General features: G+C 36.1%; 1 protein-coding gene across 1 annotated transcript in view; it reads right to left on the bottom strand.

Moving 5' to 3' along the window:
* Window positions 1-23,172, bottom strand: part of SLIT2 (slit guidance ligand 2) — a 278,830-nt gene that overhangs the window by 214,740 nt on the left and 40,918 nt on the right. Inside the window, exon 5 of the mRNA XM_031055462.1 lies at window positions 22,043-22,114. Coding sequence (XP_030911322.1) covers window positions 22,043-22,114 — 72 coding nt within the window. The remainder of the gene's footprint in view (window positions 1-22,042; window positions 22,115-23,172) is intronic.

Raw genomic sequence — 23,172 nt, 5'->3', positions numbered from 1 at the left:
TCCTAGTGTTCAATGAAACTCATCACTCCAAATGAAACTGCTGGAGAGAAGTGAAAAAACCCCAATTAGTTGTTAATAACTCTGTAACATTCTTCTCTTACTGTCCAGTCCTCTTCCCTCTAATATAAACATAACCAACTATTTCAAAGTTTTGAGGACCGACATTTCCTAAACTCTGTAGACCTTATTTATAGTTTTTTAAGCCTTGTTCTTCTATAAATTCCCATAATTCTATAATTGTCTATAAAAAAGTTTCCCAAACTAGACACAGATAAGCACCAAACAGAAGATGATCCAGCCTTACTACTGCAGGAGCTTTAGTAGCTCAGAGAGACTAAATGCCTTTTGTGCAATGGAACTATTACTTAAGATTATCCTGTGACCTCCAAAACCACTCACAAGTTGTATTTTGCCATGCTATCTTGTGTATGCTTTCTGCATTAATTTCTCCTTCTCAGCACTGATCTTCACTGTATTTTATGAGTGGATTTGATTACCTACCTAATACAGACATCATGAACTCCAATGTCAGCCAAGGTGTCTGCAGCATCCACTCCCTGACCACATACCACAACCCTGTATATTACAAAAGTAGGCTAACTCAAGTACCTGGGTAGTGAGAGCATAAGTAGACCTAGGACTGCACTTGTGACACCTTCTCAGCCTAACAATGAATTGGCTGTTAAGCATTCCCAAGAAACCAGTTTCAGCTAGAAAGATAGGTAAAGAATTATCTAATCCTATTTCCTTATGTCCTTTATGAGAACACAGTAGAAAACAGAATAATAACAAAAGATACACAGGTCATATTCATTGTTCAACATTTATCCTGGAGGCTAGACTCCTTGTCCCATTCCCACACAATACACACTTAAAAGTAGGGCATAAACCAAGGACTGTGCACTGATTTCCTAAAGTGCAACATGGCCTTGCATTGTTAAGACAAACATGTGAAAAACATTAAGCTGCATCACCCTGGGGAGAAAAACTTAGCAGCAACACAGGCTCTCATCCTGACCACCCTACTGAGCTTCCAGCAGAAACACATCAGCAGACTCGAGCTACCAAACTCACTTGAATTATTTGAGTTCCATGATTTATTTCAAAAATATGTCACCACCATTTAGACAGATGATGGCAAAGTCAGCTCGACCAAAGTAATATACTGTAGGGGATAGCTCATTTGTCTTGGCTTCCATCTCCTTAAATGCATTTAAAGAGTCAGAAGGAAGCTTTTATGACATGATCCTTCCAGCCTTACCCTTTTCATCTGGATCTCTGAGAACAGATTTCTCAAATACACACAGAAAATAGTTTCAGTCAGTTACCAAACTCAAAGCACAGGCTGACAGAAGTGGTGGCTCAGGAGACAGGAGCTAAAAGCTAAATTTAGAGAGGGGTACAAAGAATTTTTGGCTGTCAGGATACCCCTAGACTTCCAGAAAGGTGGCAGGTATATTAGCCCCTGGAGTAGGCAAAATGAAATGGGAGGCCATAAAAACAGAAGAAAAGTTAAAAAAACCTACCTTTTTGGTTTTTACCCTCTGCCCCACCCCCTTCTAACTATGCTGTTTGAGAGTGGTAACTGTAACAATCTGCTTTATTCTCCCCTCCCTATAGAATTCAGGACATTTTTCTCCAGAAAACAAATTTTAGAATGCTGCACTTAAAAAAAAAAGGCAGTTTTAAAGGCATGGTTTATTAAATGTAATTTTATAGCATAAAGATAAACTAACAAAAGATTAACATAATTCATCAGATAATTAAATACTACTGTAATCAGAGCTACCTTCTCACCAAACACTTCAAACAACTACACAACAATAAACTTTTATTCAAAATCAGGCAGATATTCAGATGAACACAAAAAGACAACACAGTTTTACATTGATGTATCTAATTGATAGAACTGGTGATACAGAAAACAATTTTTTTTTCAGAACAGAACACCAGTTGCTACCAATTAGACCTTTTCCACAGGCAAAAATACAGACTAAAAAGAATAGGAACACAGTTCTGAGGAATACTTTTGGCTTACAAATTCTAGAACTAAATTATTTTCTATTCTAAAAGAAATAAAAAATTAATTCACTAAGGAAACAGATTCTGTTGAGATTATTTATCCAATTCCACTAACTCAGATAAAATAGTTTCTGAGGGTATTTTTAAAATTTCATCCAGTTTGTGAATTTTGGATTCATTTACCAATTAAATGTCCAATTTAACCAATGTAATTAGAATCAAATCATGTCAAGAATTACTAATATTTCCAGCATTGTTTTGAAATGCAGGAAATTACCCATAATAATTCCATCTTCTACATTCACATACATTTTTTAAAATTTTTGCTAGTTCCTGTTTCTTTATTGCACATTATGTATAATTTTGAGTACATGGCTTAAAACCTTTTGAAAAGTTTTCATATTAAATTATATATTTGGATAATAGAGGCATTAAAGCACATAATGCAGAAAAAAACATACAAAATCCTTCTGGAGGTCCAGGTTATTAGAGGAAACATAATAATTTTGTCATTCAAATACTTGGAATCTTTTATGAAAGATTTAACAATGCTCGGATAAAAATTCTCCTAATATCTACTGCCAAAGTAAAAAGTATTCAAGATGCTGAGGCTTTTGCTAAACCATAAAAAATATACCCAGAACTTAACTGCCATATGTATTCTCAATTCAGTAATTTCCATTTGTAGTTTGATTGGCCTCTTCCATTTCCTATGTCTTATGAAAAATCCTTCATCCTATGATGAGCTCATTTATTTCAGCCACTCTATTCTTAGTATCCACAACCTTTCTCTTCCAGTTTCTAGAAGCAGCCTTGCTTCCTCAGGAGCGGAAAGGGCCTGAATGCAAGTGCATTTCTTTGCTTTCTACTTGAAACCCCCAACCTCCAGAGAGCTCCAGACACTTAGGTTCTGTTCAGCAGTTTCCTGAGAATGAGCAGAACAAGCCTGACCCAATTCCATAGGTGTTGCCAATGCTTAACAAAACACTTGGGCAAGGTAACAGGTCCAGATGCAGATAGTAGAACATACTGTGTTAAAAAATTTTATTTCACTCTCAAAACACATTTTTCCATTTTCACAACACATTTTGCTGCTATTTGTTCTGCACTATACTCAGAGCTCTCCAGTCTATGCTGAATCATTTATCACAACCACAAAAGCTATAATTTTTAGGGCAAAGTCCACTATGGAGGTGGAAATGTCTTAAATTACATGGCACAGTTACAGCAGCACATTGACATTTTAGAAAGAAGTAAAGTGAAATCACTATATTTAATATAGAGGTAAAAAAACCTAAATATACTGTTTAAAAAAAACCCAAAATAGTAGCATGGTAAGAAGGTTCTAGTCACTTGACTTTACTGCACTAAAAAAAGGATGAAAGAAGTCTTCATCCTGACTACAGGGCGTCTTATCACAGACTTACCAGAGTTTAACGCACTTGGCCAGTCCATTTAGTTCACATTCAGCTGGAGAAGAAAAGTAAGTTGAGACAACTGGGTGAAACCTCCAGGCAGCATGGAAAAAGAGGGCCTCTTGTTCAAAAGGAGAGCCTAGTGTAAGAACAGGTAAGGAGCCTGTTTGTCAGCAAACAATCCAGTCAGCAAGGCAGCAGCATGAGCCACCCTAACCAGAGATGTGAATGATGCAACAGATGTGCCTGTGTGACCCACATGGGACCACCTCAAGACTAAATTGCAGCATTGTGCCAAAATTTACATTAGTTCTCTTTGATCTCCCACTAAGAAATATAGGCATTATGTTAAAGCTGCAAAGCTTTCAAAAGATGTGAATTATCTTTCTTTACTCAAATATCAATAATAGTCTTCAGCTGAAAACTAAGTATTTGTCATTATAGTCCCTGTATCTTCAAATCTACCAATATTGTCTTGATGCTACAAAAAAAGATCTTCAAGGGCAAACCAATGAAGTTATCTGTCTTTCCAGAGGGTTTCTCAGTTTGGTTTTTTCTTTCTTTGGTGCATTGCAGAGAGCAGGTGGCAGGGAAAACAAGGTGAAAGAAGGTAAAACTGTGTCTCTGTTGGTCACTATTAAGAGCTACATAGAATTAATGCTCATTTTCTAGGTGGATCTTGTTTTGGAAGAAATAGGTGTTATTCTGCAGTATCACACCAAACAAAGCTTTTGTCATTTAAAGATTTTCCACATTAAAAAAATAATAAAAAGTTATGGAAAACATGGGAGAAAGAGCAATGTCTTAACTTCTTGCCAACACTGTATTTTACTAATACAAACAAATACATCACTCTTGAGTTATGTCACACTAAAGTTTTATAGAAATGCAAGATAACAGTGAAGCTTTCTAAAGAAACAAAGAAAAAGACAACAGGGGCACATTTAGGTTCCCAATTAACAATAATGTCAAGATACATTAGCAGTAAAAGTTTAATAAAAATTGGACTGCAGCTCCTTCCTGAGGCTTATGAGGTGTCTCTAGCATTGCACCACAGCATAGCATATCAGAACACAGTGAGACTGTTTACCCTGTCAATCACTTGTCAATCTATCCAGCTTTCTACAAATACCCCTTGTATTTGGAAGCAGTTTCACAAACCTCAGTAATTAAAATTTTTAACACAATAATAGACACATATAGCAAATCTATTAAACTAAAGCAACTAGCATGCTCAGGGAACAAAATGTAATGTCATGGTTACCTTTGGGCAATTAGATATAAAAATCCCACACAGCTATTTAAAATACATGTTTATTTCTCAGGTACTATTTTCATTTGTCTTGGGGGATTTTTTTAATGTTTTATTGATAAGAACATGTGAGTGTGCGTGACTTCAAAGTGAGCAAGTAATTTGTTTTTCTCCTGCACTGCATGCGTCCCATAGGAGAAATAACAAAACACTGTCTTTAACACAAAGCATCTTAGAATCATTTATAGTAAAGAAAGCTAGACTAACTAGATTTTTCATTAAGAATGCAGAGAAAATGTCACATTCTCCAGAAAAGACAGAAATCTAGACATCACAATGTCCATCAACTGAGCTCACAGTGAAAGTCACCAACAAGTAACATCATGCTGAGGTTCAGGACAGCGATGAGAAATAACATACTGAAGATATTGAGAAGACAAAAAGCTTTCACTGCACCCAAGAATTGGAAGAATATCATAACAGAAGTATGGAAGAAGTATGACTAAACATGATATCCCCTGGGATCTGACAAGTTATACAAGAATAACAAGTGTCATCAGAAATTATTGCTGATATCTTATCTATTAAATGAGCCTCTATTTCTTTGCACACAATTTTTTCTTTCATTGATCCATGATGTGTAAAAAGGGGATTTGACCAGTATAAAGCTCCTCCTGACTGCCCAGGAAAGTTAATCTGGCACTGTCAAATTACAGGTTTGATTGCAATATGCAGTCAGTGTCTGTATTGGTGAGGAAACAAAAATTTCTGTACTGAATGATCCCATCCTGTGACCCCAAGTTCAGGTTTAGCAAGCTTACATTTCCCAAAGAAACAAAACCCCCTGCAGCTGGCGAAACAAAATATTGGTCCACAAAAGCAGGAGAAACAGTAGTGTCTTTTTCCCAATATAAATCTAATGATGGTTTAGTAAGTAATAGTCACCTTAATTCATACGTGCAAGGTGATTTCTTCATCTTATACATAAAACATATATCCAGGAATTCTAATCTGCATTTCCAAGTGACCCTATACAAAAAAAGTAGTTATATAATTTGTCAAATTTCTTGGTCCTGATTCATGATGCAATTTCACTGACTGGTGAAGCTGCACCATGAACAGTCTGCAATTTCCTTCTTAGAGTCATCTTATCCATTTCATACTGAGAAAATGACTGAAATTAGCACACAACAACTCGGGGATTGAGAATAATCTGAGAACAAACAATTAGCTCTGTCAGCCAGGAAACCATATGTACATTATAACAGTACTAGCTAGTACTGTGATACGAAAATGGAATCTGGAAGGACCAGAAGGTTTCTGAATTTCAAAAAAGCATATTCCAACAAGATTGTCATTCACTTTAGAGATAGTAATGTCAACTACTAGGACATTGATAAAGTCATCAAATCAATTAATTGTAGGCCATTAAGAAATCTTCAGGGCTAGAGCTAGCACTGATGTAAGTGGAAGAGTGAGGAAGATTGAGTTCTTTATGATGAAAAACACACATCTTCCATCTACAGACACATCACTTTTTCAAGATTCACATGCAATTTTCAATATTGTTTCCTACATTTTTCATATGCTTCCCTTGGCACCAGATTTCATTAAGATGCTGGCAGTGCCATCTGCAGCTCCAAAAGCACCTCCTCTGTCAACAGTTTGATCTCGGATGAGTCATTCAGCCTGGGCTAGTGAGCAAGCAGAAAAGCATCTTAAGCCTGTGTAAATAAGTCTACTCAATGAGCTGCATTAAACACCTTGCAAGAAACAGGCAGTCAAGTGAAGATGGTAAAAAAAATTGCCTTTACCACAGTTTGAAACTCTAACCTTGAAATTTTGAATTTTAAATTCCAAAATTCTAAATTCTGCCACAGCCCACATTCCATTGCAAAGTCCTGCACCATCATGGAAGACAAACAAAAGACACATCATTCCAACCAGCAATACGGCTGTCCCTGATCTTTGGTAGAGTTACCTGGAGAACTTGATGGAAATAATCTCCCAGTTGCCAGGGCTGATGCTCACAGTGGTATCAGTATCCTATGTTAGACATCCACTATTGGACATAACTTCATTTAGCAGAGAAGGTAAGTGGAACACTTAGAAAAAGCTAACAGAACAGAAAAGCTAACAGAAATTGCTTTCATCAAAAAACAGCAGCAGAGGTTGCATCAAAAACAGGATTCACAAAAAAGTTAAAACCTTTCTGTTCTAACAATATTTTTCCTACTCTCAAACCTTCTTTCTGAGTTAAGACTTTTCAGGTCAGCCTGACTTGAAAATTACTTGAGGATACAAAAGAAAAAAAAAGGAAAAAAACAACTGACGTCTGAATTATATACAGATACTAACTTTAAAACAAAAAAAAACCACAAACCAAAATAAAACAAACCACACCTATGTGGAATTCCACGTTAAGTTAGTACAAGGCACGGAAGCTCATGGAATCTGGCAGTAGCTGGCTCAGCATCCACAAGGGGGAGCCTGCCCTAGGGAACAAATGTGAACTCTTGCTCTCCATTAGACAGCTCACGGCTGTCGGACAGCTCACCAGCCCACAATCTGGTACAGAACATTTTCTGCAAGTTTTAGACTTTAATCAGGGCTGATGTTTGCATAAGAGGAGAGTCGCAGAGAGGGAAAGCAGGAAGGAAGCTGAAACAAATCAAGAAATGGGGATGTGACCTTTACAAAGAGAATATACATAACCTGTCTAAATACACTGATTTTTAAAAGGAAGAACCAGCCCAGGGAAACAGGAATGGAACATATGCACACAAAAGATATATTTCTTATTTATCTCGGTTCCTATAGTATGTCTATTTCCGCTTCTAATCTGCTTGGAAATGACTAAATATTTGTTAGTATTTCCATTTTGGAACTATTTCTCTTCATAGCCATAGTAATATGTTCACATAAAGGCATCAGAGCTGCCAAATTCCTTCATTACAATTTGGATCGTGGTGTAGAGGCTGGGGTGTTGGCACTTGCATGTCACTGGACCCATAACAGCAGACACTCATCATCATCAAGTCATTATCACATTTTCCCTTCATGACTGTGTTTATTTTAAGAAATTCCCCTGTGTTCAAACACTACCTAGGCTTATTTCAGGGTACAAATTCTATATAAAAGTTCAGCACAAACAAGTATTTCTTTACTTTTTCTTTATAGTTCATACCTTCTGGAACAGTTCCTACAGATTTGTATCTTCAACAAAACATTCAAAAACAAAACCAAAAGTAGAAAATAAAAAGAAAATATTTATCATAAATGTTTTAACCACACCCCCTTCTTCTCTCCCGCCCCCCCCAAAGTTACTAAGTTTCCTTTTGAAATTAGTTAATTTACACCACATTTTCTTTTTTAAAAAAGTCTCATATTTGTAAAGTTTTACATAGTGTAATCCTCTCTAAACATTACACAACCCCAAAAGCACTGCTGATAAAAACTACACACAGCAGGATACTGTTATTAAGCAAATAAAGCAAAACAAAGCATCAATTAAAATATTATTTCTGATTATACAATATTTTTCTCCAGTAAGGAACAGAAACCAAATTCAGAACGTCTTTTCAATCTTCTTCTGGACCACCCAAATGAAACACTGAGCATAATTCAAATTATTTGGGTTTTTTTAATTACTAGTTGTAGCTTTCTGTAGTGTTTATTCTCCTTTCTATATGAAAAGAAAGATATGGGTCTTTATTTCTTTATTTAGAAATACATTCCTAGCATACCTAAGGAAATTCATTAACCAGGACACGCCAAAATGATGATGACCTTACACTTGGGCTATACAGATACAGTGATTATCTTCTGTTGGTGTCATTCTTTAGGCATATCAAATGTACTCACCCTTTTTTAAATACTTACTAAATTTATAGGGGACCTGCACTCTTATTGTGCAGAATGAGATTACACCATTAAAGACTTTTCAGCAACATTCCCATCTAGCAAACTATTTGAGAAGTCATGTCAAGTTCAGAAGCCAAAATAAAACACAACGAACAGATACAGTCATATAGCTGTAATTAAAAAATGTAAGTAAAGTGAACAAAACACATTAAGAGCAGCACACTTTCTTACAAAAAAATTCCACACGCAGCCAACCATGCAAAAAGCAGGCTCTGAGCCCCATTACAGGACTCTAGCTTAAGTTCCATTTTCAACAAAGTACACAGTTACAAAGCTGTACATTTCTAAGGAACTATAAACTGAAACTACAGCATCACATTGTTATTCACTACATGAAGATATTAAGCTAAGTTCTAAATTTATGTCTCTAATTCATCAAATACTATAATATAACATTTAATGGATACAGATATTTTTCCTAACGATTTTCTTTTGGAGAAACAGAGAAATCTTTTCAAGACAGACATCTCCACCTTCACTGGCATTTTCTCTTCGACTACTTCTCAAACACTGGGATTTCAGTTCTTTGAGGGATTGTTGCTTTTGTTTGTCTTAAAATGTTAGTATTTTAAACAGTAATAGTGGAGGCTCAAAGAACTACCAGTGCTAATGCATTTTCAGGCCCACACATCACACGCTGATGCCTTGCTGTATGCATGAAAGGCAGAGTTGTGAGCACTCAAATTCCTTTTCCATGGAATACACAAAACTGAGTGGTTATGCTAATAGTGCTTTACTTCAGGAAACAGACTTTGAAGTCTTTTACAGCAACAGGAACAAAACTATGTTTTTTTCATACAAAATGCTTTCTACTTTTGTTTATTCAACATGCAACAATTCTTATGCACCTTAATCTGAATTTCTCTAGAATAAGCATGTGAAATAATACACTTTTCTGCCTGAAAGGCTCTCTAGGCCTCAATCCTACATTGCAATTATGGTAATCTGCAGCTCTTGTAAGACAAATTCTTCCCTGGACAAAAAGACAAATCAGTAATCAAATTGCCAAGTACTTGTGACTTTCAGTTAAATGGCAGCTTTTTCACGTTTCAGAATTTACTCCCAATACCAGCTCACTGTCTAGAGCCTATCTAGGTGTGAGAAGCACTGCTGGCCAGCAGTGTGGCTCCATCCCACTCCTTTTCTCCTTTTCACCCTAATCAGATACATCACATGGAACACAGCATTGCAAGCTGTCATTCATACTGCAAGGAAGAATCAGGCTCCTCTCCCCACTTGGCACCTTTGTGGATAAAATCACGATGAAGAGAGCTTGTAACGGAATGGTTTGGAGACCAGCAATGAACAAATCACAGAAAAAGCTTTGATTTTCAACTACTACTGAGAAAATCCAACACCCCTATTACTCCTAAATGTTAAATCTTGGGAATTTATTATTATAGCAAACTGTACAGTTACATTTCTTCACTAAGAATTTGTGTATCTGGCAGTATTATTATTTTTACTTCAATGCTGAATATACACCAAACAATCATTCTTAGGTCAACCATCTCAAAAGCTTGCAACTCCCTGCAGAAATATTTTCTTGACCAATCAACTTCCTAATTCAACTACGTTTCTCCCAGTTTTGCTGTTTATTCTTCCCAGTATACATGCACACATGATACTGACATTATTTTGCTATTCCACTCATATAAGTAGGCTAACAGCACATACTAATTTTAAAGCCTTCCCTACAACTCAAATGCATTTCCATTTTCTTTCATTTGACTGAGGAAAAAGACAAAATAGGTTTTGCAACCTGATTCACAAGAACAGAAAAAAACTTCAGTTTAGCCAAAATATTAGTGAAATATTTTTAATGTTGCAAAAAAATGGAAAAAATACCCATTTGAAGTGAACTTCCCATGATATTAACTAGCAAAGCAAACCACATCACCATTGGTTATGCAAAACTCCATAACAAAGTTAGAAATATTTTATTTTCTATTTCCTGCAGTGCCTTTGATACACACACATGAAATGGGATGATGATGTTGTTCCATGCTGCACATTTACAGCTATTATTCTCTCACAATAGTTTTTTCCCCAGTGATTACAATCTTTAGTTTGCCATGTTTTGTATTTCCCACATTCTCCAGTTCATATCCACAGAAGAAATAATTACAGTATACTTTTTAGTTTTAAATTTAAATCCTTCACTATTATTTCCTTTACCAAAATTTACTGATATGCTATTTAAACAGTTTAGATCAGCAATCGATAGACTACAAAACAATGAACCAAATGAATACTTCACCCCAGTATCTAAAACTTGAGGAATATGTTGCTGGCCATGCCCCAACTGGCCATGCCCCAGCAGCTTTGAACACAGCATATAGTTTTACATGCAAGACTTCAAAGGTGATCGTGCACTGCATGTTGCAAAACTGTTTCATCTTAATATGGCATGCTAGTTGAACAAATTTTACTAAAAGTAATCTTTATTATAGATCTGAAAAACAGTTGAACAATTTTCTGATTACTTCCTAGTCCGAGACTTACAAGATGGTGAAAGATTCTCTTATTTTACACAGACAGAACCACTGTTATCAGCCAGAACAGTGAAGATGACCTGACTGGCATTTAGACCAATGCTCAAATCTGAATGTGTGTGGCTACTCTCACTGACAAATCAAGGAAAAGCAACACTGTGGTTATGATTTTTTTATCGTTGAAATTTAAATTTGGCATCTGCTAAACTTACACACAAAATCAAAAGTTTGCCATGAGATATCTCCATACTCTGTGCCAAATGAGTGGTTTTGGTTTCTGCACCTCTGACACGAACACTGTATTAGAGATCAAGAGGCAAAGCATTCCTCTACAGATTTGGCAGACTGTCCACAAAAGTTCTGGTTTGTCATTTTTAGAAATTACTCTGACATAAAAAATAATGCTTTTTGAATGGTGTTTTTATTGTGTTGTAGGCACATAAATGATGAGGACAGTACTACTGCCATAACAAGTTACGGCATAGGAGAGTTACACCAAAGTATTTGCTCTATTGAATTTATAGACATTACTAAAATCTAGAAGGGAATTAAGCCTCTTGCCTTTTGCAAAGAATGCACAATTCATAAAGAACACAGAGAATATGACAGAATCAATTAATCAGACTAGATTTAACATTTATGCACAAGTAGTAAGGACCAGATAGGAATTTTCCCCAGTCTCAGAAATAATCACTGCTTTCATGCAGCATACATATGTGTCAGAGTCATTTTTTTAGTTTATCTAAATACCTTTATTTAGTTCTGCTAACTTTGCATTCAGAGAAGCAGCTATTATAAATCCACCTTCATTATATTAGCTGTTATCCTATCTTCAGTGAAACTCTTCCCTGTGGGTCTTATCAAACTCCAAGTGCAACCTTTGCAGCTTCAGGGTCAACCATCTAAATCCCTGCCCGCTATCCATCACTCCTACAAAAAGCCATAAAAGTGGGAAAAAGAAGAGCTTATGCTTCTTCTAGGTTCCCCATGTTAAAATACCAAAAGCACTGAACAACTGCCACCAATCCTCTTCTTGTGCACGCTACCTTAAAAGTACGAGCAGCCCTTCCTCACAACTGTATGGATTACACATTCATAGCAAAAATAAAAATACCAATGAACTGTCTGGGCAGAAGGAGAAATGAAAGGAGGCAAAGATTTTCTCTTGTACATGTTACCCTGAAAAACCTCAAGGAGTGCTTAGCTGAAAGGATTACCCCCCCAGTTCAGCCCCTTATTTCTCCCCCCTAAAGACTAAGGGCCCTGGAAAGAAGCCTTCCGAGTGTGGTCTTTTAAACACCCTTGAGCCAGGGAGGGCTTGCACCTGGGCTTGGCTGTAAAGATGAAAAGAGCTCTGCAAGTCCCAGCTTTATTCTCCATGAGGTGGGTCTGAACAGCCATTAGCAGAGCAGGCCTCTCAAGTGTCTGGGGGAGAGAATAAACCCCGCTCAGCATTCATAAGCAGCCTTTCCCAAGTAAAACCACCAGCCCTGGCTCCAAGTACCCTTACAACAGCTACAAGGACCAGGACAACAGCCTGGGCTGTTCATCACTGCAGCCCTGGCTTCAGCTCTTCCCCAAGACCAAGCATTCACTTTGTATATTGGCACTTTCTCTACCACAATGAGAGTCCCTTTAATTGGTACTTAGATAATGTATGTGACCTTCCCACCAGGCCTCCAAGTCCCAAACAGTTCAGTGTAGTTTCAGCTGAATTTTACTGCTCTGCATGCAGAAAGTGCAGCCTAAGTCTTCCTGCATGCATTGCTCATCTCAATCACTCACCAGCACAGCAAACCTACAGGCTTTACCAGGACTGAGAGGAGAGCAAGCTCTGCATAGTACAGGGTAAGCCTTTCTTATCTATCCTAAGGTTCCTTCATCCAACATGTCAATTAAGAAATGGATACTGCAAAATTATTTTTCAATTAAAAACGCTGAGGAAAGGACTGACATTGCAATACACTGTTTGAACTCTAAATGCTCAAATATTTGAGACAAAAGAAAATGCAAGTCTCTATCTGAATATTAAATTTCAACTTAATAAATATATTTAGAGAAGTTTGAAAAACATTAAGATCCCACTGGCAGATAGAAGTCTCACTGCAGCTGTAATATTTCATCAAGTGTTAGATGGTTCATGTCAGTTGCTTGGAAAAAAAGGAACATTTACTGTATCAGCAGATTCCATCTGCGTTTTCTAACTCGGTTATTGACATGCGAGAAGGATATGATCATTAGGAAAAATGAAAAGAACACCATAAAATTTGTGGATCATCAATAATTGACTTAAACTGTGCTGGGCTTTTTATTATTATTCTCTTAACATGCTTTAAAATTGTGTGGTTTATTCCCTGAGCAAAGACCAAATAATAAACAAACAACCCCCAAAACAATCTCTAAATCTATAAGTAATTTCAATTTTAACTACAGTGTGTTTGTAAAAGCACATCATTTGAAAAGCATCTGCAAAGACCATTTCATCTAGATTTAGATCTAGGATGCAAAAAAACCCTATTCAAATGTGCTTTCTAGGGTGACATTATTGCAGAAAGCATTTGTAGATCAACATTACAACAAAAAGCATTATGAAGGACCCAGAGCAAATTAAATCTTTTGGATAGCCTTGACTTTGATACAATGGAACATATGGAAGTAGATCTATGCTGGTAAAGTGGATACACAATTTTGTAGTAATGTTCTTTCCCTTGCCAATTTCCTATTCTTTTTGAAGAACTGAGACAGTAGCTACTACAACCAGAACATGATATCATGTCTGTTTCAAACTTCCTTTTGGTTTTTTTTTTCCTTATAGAAGCTTGTATATCCTTATTAAGAACATATAGACAAATCTGCTAAACCAAAAACTTTGTTAACTACAGTAAAATTTTTGTTGATAAATTCTATATACATTAGTTATTTTCTAAGAAAAACTATGCTCTGTATAAGAATGTACACTTTGGGAAATATTTTTACATGGAAAAACATTGTGTTGCTTGAATGCTGTGTGGGTAACATTAAAGAAGCTTTAAAACAAATTCAATGCATTTAAAATGCTATATAAATCAACATTCAGGATGAAGGGTCAACAGGGGTTAAACTGTCTGTCCTTCTTGATTGCCTTCATAAATGTCTTTTCTAGCTGTATTATAGAAGCAACCACAGCATAACTTGGATATTAAAACCTCCACGGAAACCAACAATAAAAGCTGCTAAGAATTTCACAAGGTTTTTTTTTTTTCTCTTAGGTGTTAATTAAATGATCATTTAACACTGAAATGTAAACACAACATTTTCATCTGCTGACAGCATAGCCCATTATAAATCCAGGGTAATAAACGTCCTGGTGTTAATACTCTGAAGCAGGTTCCCACAACACACTAAGATGCCTTGTCGTGTCTAAGGTTAAGCATCTAGACACAAAACAAAGATTGTGCCTACTCGACTTCCAGTTCAATTTTCCCATCGCCCAGTGACCTAGGTAACACTTTGAGCAATAAAGAATAAATTTAATTTCTCCAGCATTTTGTGAGGATTAGGAACAATTGTTGGCCTGCAATGACTTTTTATCTTTGGATTCTTTCTCTTCCAGAGCATTCCCCCAGTTTTAAAAGAAAATTCTGATGGTTTAAGACACAGAACAAACAGAACTTTAAATTAGGCTTTTTTCAATCAATTGGAACTCTTGGAGGGGAAGCAATCAACTTTTCTTTGGACTTTTCTCAGCTATTCAGTTACTTTAGGCTTTAATCTTCCACTTGTAGAAGAAACCTACCATCACAGGGACAAGCCTCTATACTTTCAGATTTTCCCTTGGCTTGATTTATTCCTCTTTTCTGTTCTTTTTTTTTTAATCAAGATGACATGGCTGTGCTTAAATGTCCACTCTGTGCAAGCCAAGACTTACAGATGTCCTCTTTATAACATTTCACACCATGTTTCTGCACCACACAATAACGGCAATTCCTCTGACATGCTTTTTTACTTTTCATGACTTCTTTCACTGAGTTTCAGTTTTCTACTTAACTCCTGACTAAACAGCTTCCTGTATCATAATTTACCAAAGCTTTCAAGGTCAACCCTGCAGGAACAACCCAGGGGCTGATTCAGACTGGACATGAATATGGTTACAGGTGATCCAAAACCAGCCACTTTCATTTTTGTATTCAAACACAATTCTCAGCTTTAACTGCTATGAGTCCAAGAAAAACACAGAAGATAATTATTTATGCTTGTTGTCAAAGTACCAAAACCACAATAGCTAAAGTAGACCTCTCAATTACTCTGAATACCACAACACTATTTAAATAGATCTATGGCTTGAGTAATTAATATGATTCATGTTTTCACATTAGACATATTTAAATGCCAGCAGCTAATAGCATAAAAAATTTTAAATAACACAGATATTTGTGTTGGTTGAGAAGAATTGCTGTAAGTCATATTTTTGTTTGCTTGGTGTTTAACATAAATTTCCAATTAAGGTTAAAAGTGACCAAACAGTTTTGGAGTGTTTGTTCTAATTAAAAAACCCAAAAAATATAAGTATCACAGAATCCCAGAGTATTCTGTGATTCTGTGATGGGAGGGACCCACAAGGATCAAAGTCCAATTTGTGGATATCCCTATAGATGCCTTTTGCTGAATTTAGCCAACTATACCACTTATTATTGCAGCTTACATAAAGAGTTAGCGATCTGCCCAGATCAGAACTGGTTTACAGCCCCAGCAGTCCTTCCAATTTTCCATTTTATCCCATAGCAAAAGAAATATTGCTTGTAAAAAAACAACAAAATTATGCTTTTATGATTAAAGAAATAAAGGAAAATTCAGCCACAATTCAAAGACAGTTTCCATTTATCTCAAAAGTAAAGAAATAAAAACATCCATAGAGAGAGCATAATTTCACAATAAAATAGTTTGTTTCCAGCTTCAAAAATCTCATACTATTACTTCCAGTAACAAGAATTCACTTGATTTCTGTTTATTTGGTGCACCAGTTTTTTTTCCTGCACAGCATCATAGCAGGTGACATGCAAATCCAAAAGAAAGCATAGCTCGGGAAAGGCCAATGGATTAAGATATTCTATAACAAAGGGCAGGAAGAGAAACAAAGTGAAGTTTGAAGTCCAATAATTGCACAGAGTGATAATTCATTTTACTTTTATTTTTCTAACTACATTTCAAAAGTTCATTCTGGTTCTATCAACATTTCCACTCAGCTGAATCTAAGGCTGAATGCTTGCTGTTGCTAGGATATAGCTACTGCAAATTGTACACCAAATGCATATAAGCAATACTTGTTTCTTTGCTAAAAAATCAATCAACCTGATGAATTGTAAGCATTTTTGCAACACTTCCAAAAAACTCTAAAATGCCATCTTGCCATATCAGTAATGCGTATGTCTGAAGCAAAGCTACTGTGGTGTTTTTTGGTTTATTCAGTACCTTGAAATGACAGAATTTTCAATTTTGAAACATTATAGCAGAGAATGAAAGCTTAAAGTAGAAGCAAGTGGTCATAGAACCAGAAAAAAAGGTGAACATGAAAGTCAAACTGCATAAAGCATTTGAGCTCCCAATTCTCTTTTGTCTTTACATTAAAAATGAGCAGGTAACAGAAGTAACAGCGTTTATAATGTCTCACAAAACTTCATCTCCTAGTTCTTCCATGCCAAAAATAAATGCCAGAAATTAGGTGTTACAAATCTAGCACAGAGGTAACATGTTCTGTAACTCTGGTTTATTCTCACAGGCAATGAACCTTAAAAAGCATATGTTTAATACACAGTAATTCTTTTACTTTTTAGATAGGCCTGTCTGCCTACCGACTGGGATTATACAAAAATAAACTCCCAGAAATGTAACTGGCAGTGGCCATGCAGCATAAGGGACCACATTCACCCTGAAAAAATTCCATACTGGGGCAATGAGACCTCCTGTTAGCAAAAATGCAGTGATGTAGCAAACCAGTAAGTGTGCTTGCACACTGAAAAAAAGATTAGTAATTACTCATTTATTAAAATTTTCTTTTTAATTAGTGGCTTACAATACCACAAAGCCAGAACTGTATACTCATTTATACCTCTACTAATATGCTGTATGTCTTCACTAAATAATAATTTTGAAAGATAGTTACATTCTGAGAACTACAGTCACAGTTCAAGAGTGGTGCTAACAAAATAAGGCTAGTATTTAAAAACTAACTAGCAGTAGAATAGCTATAGTCTTGCCAACTGAACTTAATTGGCTAGATAAAACAATTCAAACATCCTTTTACTTGAACTAAGCAACTGTGGTAAAAAAAACCACAAGTCAAAACAGAAGCCAGACTGATACAATGTAGGGAAGACTTGTTTGCTTCCATTTAGCCCTAAAATAAGACTTAATTCTAACACATGAAAAAAAATTTAGTTGCCTTGTATGCATGCTGCTAAAACACACCATAATAAATAATAAAAACTCAAATAAGTGAGTAAAACACACACTATCCTGGGGAGGATATAGCAACAAGGCGGTTTCATAATTCATGTTTGAATTAATGTTTCTTAATTTTTTTGTCCATCCAGCCCGCCTCTGCAATAAAGTGGAGCACACTGTAATGCCATTGCAGCACAGTGGAAATCAACCCACTGCACTTACCTGACAGCAGCTCCATTAGCAATCTACTCTTAAAAGGAGAAAAATTCTTCAATATTGTCTTTTGAAATGGGGAAACTCATTTTTGCTCCTCATTGGATTTAACACCCAGAGCAGTTGTTTGCAGTTGGAATATTTCAGAGGCTTTGAGATAATGAGCATTTTTCTAATGAATGATTACTTTATTGAGTTGCTAAAATGGTTTCAGTCTGAAGTGCCTTTTCTACAAAATTATGACTATAGTTTCACTTACTGTGATTACGGTTAAAAGAAATACGACAAAATCATAAATTACACCTTAACAATACAGAGTCCAGCACTTAAAAATACTTAAAAGTCCTTGTTCTAGCGCCTTACATGCACCATCTTACTACCTTTTCCCCTACCTATCTGATATGGTTTGTTTTGTGGTTTTTTTTCAGTTTTTTCTCTCTCGGCAGAGGTAAAAGCAGCGCAAGGCTCAGCGAGTGATGCGGGCAGCACCTCCAGCAGCAGGCCCGGAGCCGGCGGGAGGAGCTGCCCGGGCAGGGATGAGTAATGATGTCGGTGCGGCCGGACAACGGTAACCCTGGCAACTGCAACCTGCAATTCCTGCCCAACCATTGTGGGATTTATTGTGGCAAGGGCCAAAGAGGCCAAGAGTAAAATGAAGCAGAGAACTATGGTGTCTGACACATCTAGTACCGCACACTTTAATCATAGCTGGCAGAAATTAATTCAGGAGGAATTTTTGCAAAGGCCCCCCGTACGGCATGTTTTGTTGTTGCTGCTGCCGCTGTTGTTCTGGCCTAAGATAACTTTTAAAAGTTTTTTTTTTTATGTTTAGTACTTTTTCTCTGTAATTATTTGCTGTTAGGAATTTTTTTAGTGACTAACAGACATCTCAAAATTGATGTTTATGAATCAGACTACATTAAGTTTTGGAGGTTTTTCCCTTTAGAGGAGAAACATTCACAGTGTGTACCTTCAAGCACACATACTAAAAGAAAAACATACAAGACAACATTCACTACAAAGGTTGATTTTGTTTTTCAAGGCCAACATTGCCTAACTTATACAGATATTAGTCAGTAAAGAAACTTAACCACATTCCAAGCACAAAAAATGTAAATCAGAAGGGACAAGCTTTGTGCATGTAATTCAATAACTTTACATGCCGCTGATTAATAAAGGTATTTTTTTACAACTGATTTTTCAAACAGCTTGGGTCCAAGCTGCAGCTCGGTATCCTGCAGCAAACAGCAATCAATGAACTGTGATCTAACCAGCCAAAGTAAGCAGTCAAAATCTATTTGCCTCAGATAAGCACTTGCTAGGCTGTGGTCATTGTGCTAAGGTACCATCCCTGACACGACACAACGTAGCATGAGTGGGCATACAGGACACCAAAGAAGGCTCCTGCTTGCAGCAATACTACTTGTTGAGCAAGAACTTAGATTATCATCCCAGGGGATTTCAAACAGCACCTTTATTTTAATGGTACTGCATCAAAACAGAGGCTCATGTACATCGTGCTTTGAGACATTGCTTGCAAAGTAAGACTAATATACCCTACAGCGCTCTTCATACTATTTTTGGCATTACCTACTTCCCACCGAAATATTTATGTTAAAACACCTTTATAGATAGCTTTTAATGGGAAAATCAGCTTCTCTTTTGACTAAAATTATCCATTTTAACTAGTTCCAGGAGATTTCTTGGAAGGCTGCTAAACTGGAAAGAAAGTAGCCGGAAATATAATTTAACTACCTTTGAAATTAAGTGTCTTTAGACACAAAAAATAATGCACTGTCTCTTTTAAATTCTCAACCTATTGCTTTCCTTTACTTATACTTCCCATCTGTCAACAAGTGCTTGTAATTTTATTACACTGTCCTGTAGTTTATGCAGAGTTGGTATTATTTTACAGAGTTCTGTTAATGGACTGGATAAATGGTAATGCTATTTAAACTAGTCTCCTGCTCCAGCAAACACAGCTGCAACTGTACTACTATTTCTAGGCAAACATCTTGACCTGAACACGCAGTGCTCTCTCAACCCGTCCAAAGAGAAATTGGAGCAGACAGCAAAGGGAAAGCATAGCCGGCCGCTGGCGGCAACCAACTGTGTCCAATCATAATTCATATACAGTGTAACCTCTTTCTTTTGTATTGCATTTAGCCTACACAACAAGCATATGTGCTTCTTCACCTGGCATCTCATTTACAGCCAAGGGTCAAATGGTAATTATTATTCACAGAAGCTCAATAGTATGTTGAAACCTCGCAGTACACACATTGTTTGATTAGCTGTTAAATGCCAAAAATAAATACTGAACTCCAAGCAAAAAATATATACATAATTGATCATGTTTTGAGAACTTTAATTCTCCTTAGAAAACTATTTATTTGGATGTAAATACATCTAAGCCTATCCAATGATACATATAAAGAACTAAATCACTTTATGCTCTTCAAAGGGAACAAGCTACGTATTATCTGGAAACTAACCACAAACATCTAACTAGCATCAGTGCCTTTGTTGGCCTGGCATTTTTTAATTACAAATTTAGTGCTAAGCAGCTGTAATTTTCTACTACCATTCATATTTTCTTTTAAACATGAATACATTATAACCAGACATTCACTTTCATGGTCTGATCAACAATAACCCTTAGGCAGAGGAAATTTAATACTGTGAAGCCGGTGATCTCTTACTTTCCTCCATATCCACTATGAGCACTTGTGTGCTTTATGTCAAAGGACATTATAGATTTAAGACTAGCATATATCAAATACACAATTCTGAAATAAATATATTCAAAAATTATTTTGACTGAAGTGTGTATCCATATTTTGCCTGCAAATTATGGCTCATTTCTATTATATATGTATCTAGGTGTCAACCATTACACTGTAGGTGGAATAATAAAATGACCATAAATCCCTTTAATCTCATTCCTGATTGAGGTAATGTCTTTATCCCAGCTGAGGGAAATTATAAGAGACTCAACTGTTAATATACAACACAGTATTTGAATATATTATAATATTATAGTAGAGAAAATATTTTTGTTTGTCAGGAAAAAAGCCTTAAGCAGCTTTCTGGCCTAGTCATTTAAGAACTCATTAGATCTACAGGGAATTTCTGGAAACAAAGAATACATCTAAGGCAGTAGAATAAAACAAAATACACAAAAATAAATGTTTACAATAACAGGAGTAATTTTCAGTTTGCTATTGTATATTGCTATAAGGAGGGAGAAAATAACTAATATTTCACAACAGTAAAATAAAAATCAACCAAAAATAAAAGCATCACATTTGTTCTCAAACATAATTCCATATACTAAAGTGAAACAAGAGGAATCCTGCTTTCCTCCAACTTGACTTTTCTTCTTCCAAGCACACAAGTGATGAAACCCAGTACAAACCAGCAATTTCAACAGCAGAAAGCTCACCTGGAGCCTGAAGAAATGTATCAAACATATCCAAATTTAAACAGACTGAACTGGTACAACCTTGTAAAAGCCTACTTAAGCATGTCATGTGTTATCCCTTCCACAACACATACCATAACTTAAGGTACCTTACAATTTATTTTGTTCAAATAAAACATTTTCTAAACTTTAGTCTACATTTGAACTGCACCAGAATTAAGCAGCTTCTTAGAAAGGACAATGGGTCAAACCATGTATTTTAAAATACTGCCTAGAGTAAAACATCATCAAACCAAGTAATACAATCAAAACAAAGAAGTAATTTTTATTTAAGGCAAAGCATTTAATCATATTTAATCATATTTTTTTCCCAGAGCTTGTGTTACTAGCTTTGTTTCCCTCTGTTGAGGGACACAGGAGAGACTTCTCTACAGACCTAGCATTTGCCAATGCCATCACTTTTCTGGCCAAGTGTGTATAGCCACAAAAGCAGATCACAAAACCTAAGTGCTTTTACAGTGCTCCATCTTTGGGTCTCCACAGGCACTTTTTAGCTCTTTTAACACAGAAACAATTAAAAAAATCTGAACAGGAGAAAAGGAAAATCAAAAGTACTCTTTCTGAAAAACTTCCTTACACAAGTGGGAATAAATGACAATATTCTCATACAAGTATCAGTATATGACCTGGATGTAAAATACAATTAAAAAAAAATCTTGCAAAGCAGTGAAAGAAAGTACTCAGTTTAAACAAAATACCAACATTCCAAGACATATTTTAGCCCAATGCAAGGCAAAAGACAAAAATTCTAATGCAAGACAGAATAACAGACCAAATCCAAATTTTCCCAAATAATTATTGGACCATGCCTACTTACAGCCTGTATAACTTCGGAGTCCCCAGAAAGAGCAGCTCAGAAAGCAACTGGAGGTTATTTCTGTTTAGGCGCCTTTGGAAAGAAAAAGAAAAAGTTGTGTTAAATTACAAATGCTACAGCAATGCAATGCAACCACTTTGAGTTGGAATCCCAGGGCTGTAACAAGCTGATTTTAAAGACCAGAAAGGTCCATTAGCGGAGACATGGTCCAGTAGTAAATTTACCATGGACTAATTACATTTTCTGGTTTCCCCCAACAGACCATATTACCTATTTTATGAAAGATTTTGAATCTCTGCAGTGTGAACCAATCACTGAGTCAGGACTCCATCCTACATAAACAACATGAAAGCTAAAAATACAAAATCAGCAGTGCAAATTCAATTCCCTACCAACTCTATGTTCCTCTTAGTATAATGGAGCAGATAGACATTTTGTAACCATGAAAAGGTTCAAAGGCGCATGTATCAAATGTATACACTTTCAGTAAACAAGATAATATTATGTCTAACGATCCATATAACCTATTTATATAAATTTTAAAAAGCAAAGGAAGCTGTTACAGAAACCCTGATCAAATAGAAGTCAAAAAACCCCAAGGAGTCACAGCTTATATCTGGCATTACAAGGAGGTTTTTTCATGCAGCTTTTTCTCTTTAACTGCAAAGATAGGAACTTCGAGGAAGCTAATTTTTTTTTTTAAATAGAACTTGATCAGTTGTACATAAGACAGTGTACAACAGAAAAAATTACAAGTGAAATCTGGACGGTGCCCATTTGTCTATGAAGATTCTCACTGAGCACGCTGACCAGGGTCACAGCTGCTCAAACTGAGGTGACAAGATCAAAGCCCTCTGTATTATACCCAGAGACAACAGAACAACCACTAGCCAAGGCAAATATATTCTATCCTCATGTTTTTTCTAAACATATGATGCAGATTATTCTTTCTACTGCATGTGACAGCCCTGGAGCATACAGTCATCCCAGTCAAGAAGTCAAGCTCAAAACAGGCTTTTGGTTGTTTTTAACAAATGCATCCACCACATGTGGCACCTGCCATTCAAGCAAAGCAACAGACTAGAAAAAACGGTTGTGTCCCATAAAATTTATCACAGGTCACACTTTGC

This window comes from Geospiza fortis, unplaced genomic scaffold (genome assembly GCF_000277835.1).
Source record: "Geospiza fortis unplaced genomic scaffold, GeoFor_1.0 scaffold40, whole genome shotgun sequence".
Classification (NCBI taxonomy): Eukaryota; Metazoa; Chordata; class Aves; order Passeriformes; family Thraupidae; genus Geospiza; species Geospiza fortis.
Note: the sequence above shows the minus strand (reverse complement) of the source record. Positions and strands in the feature narration are given on the sequence as shown.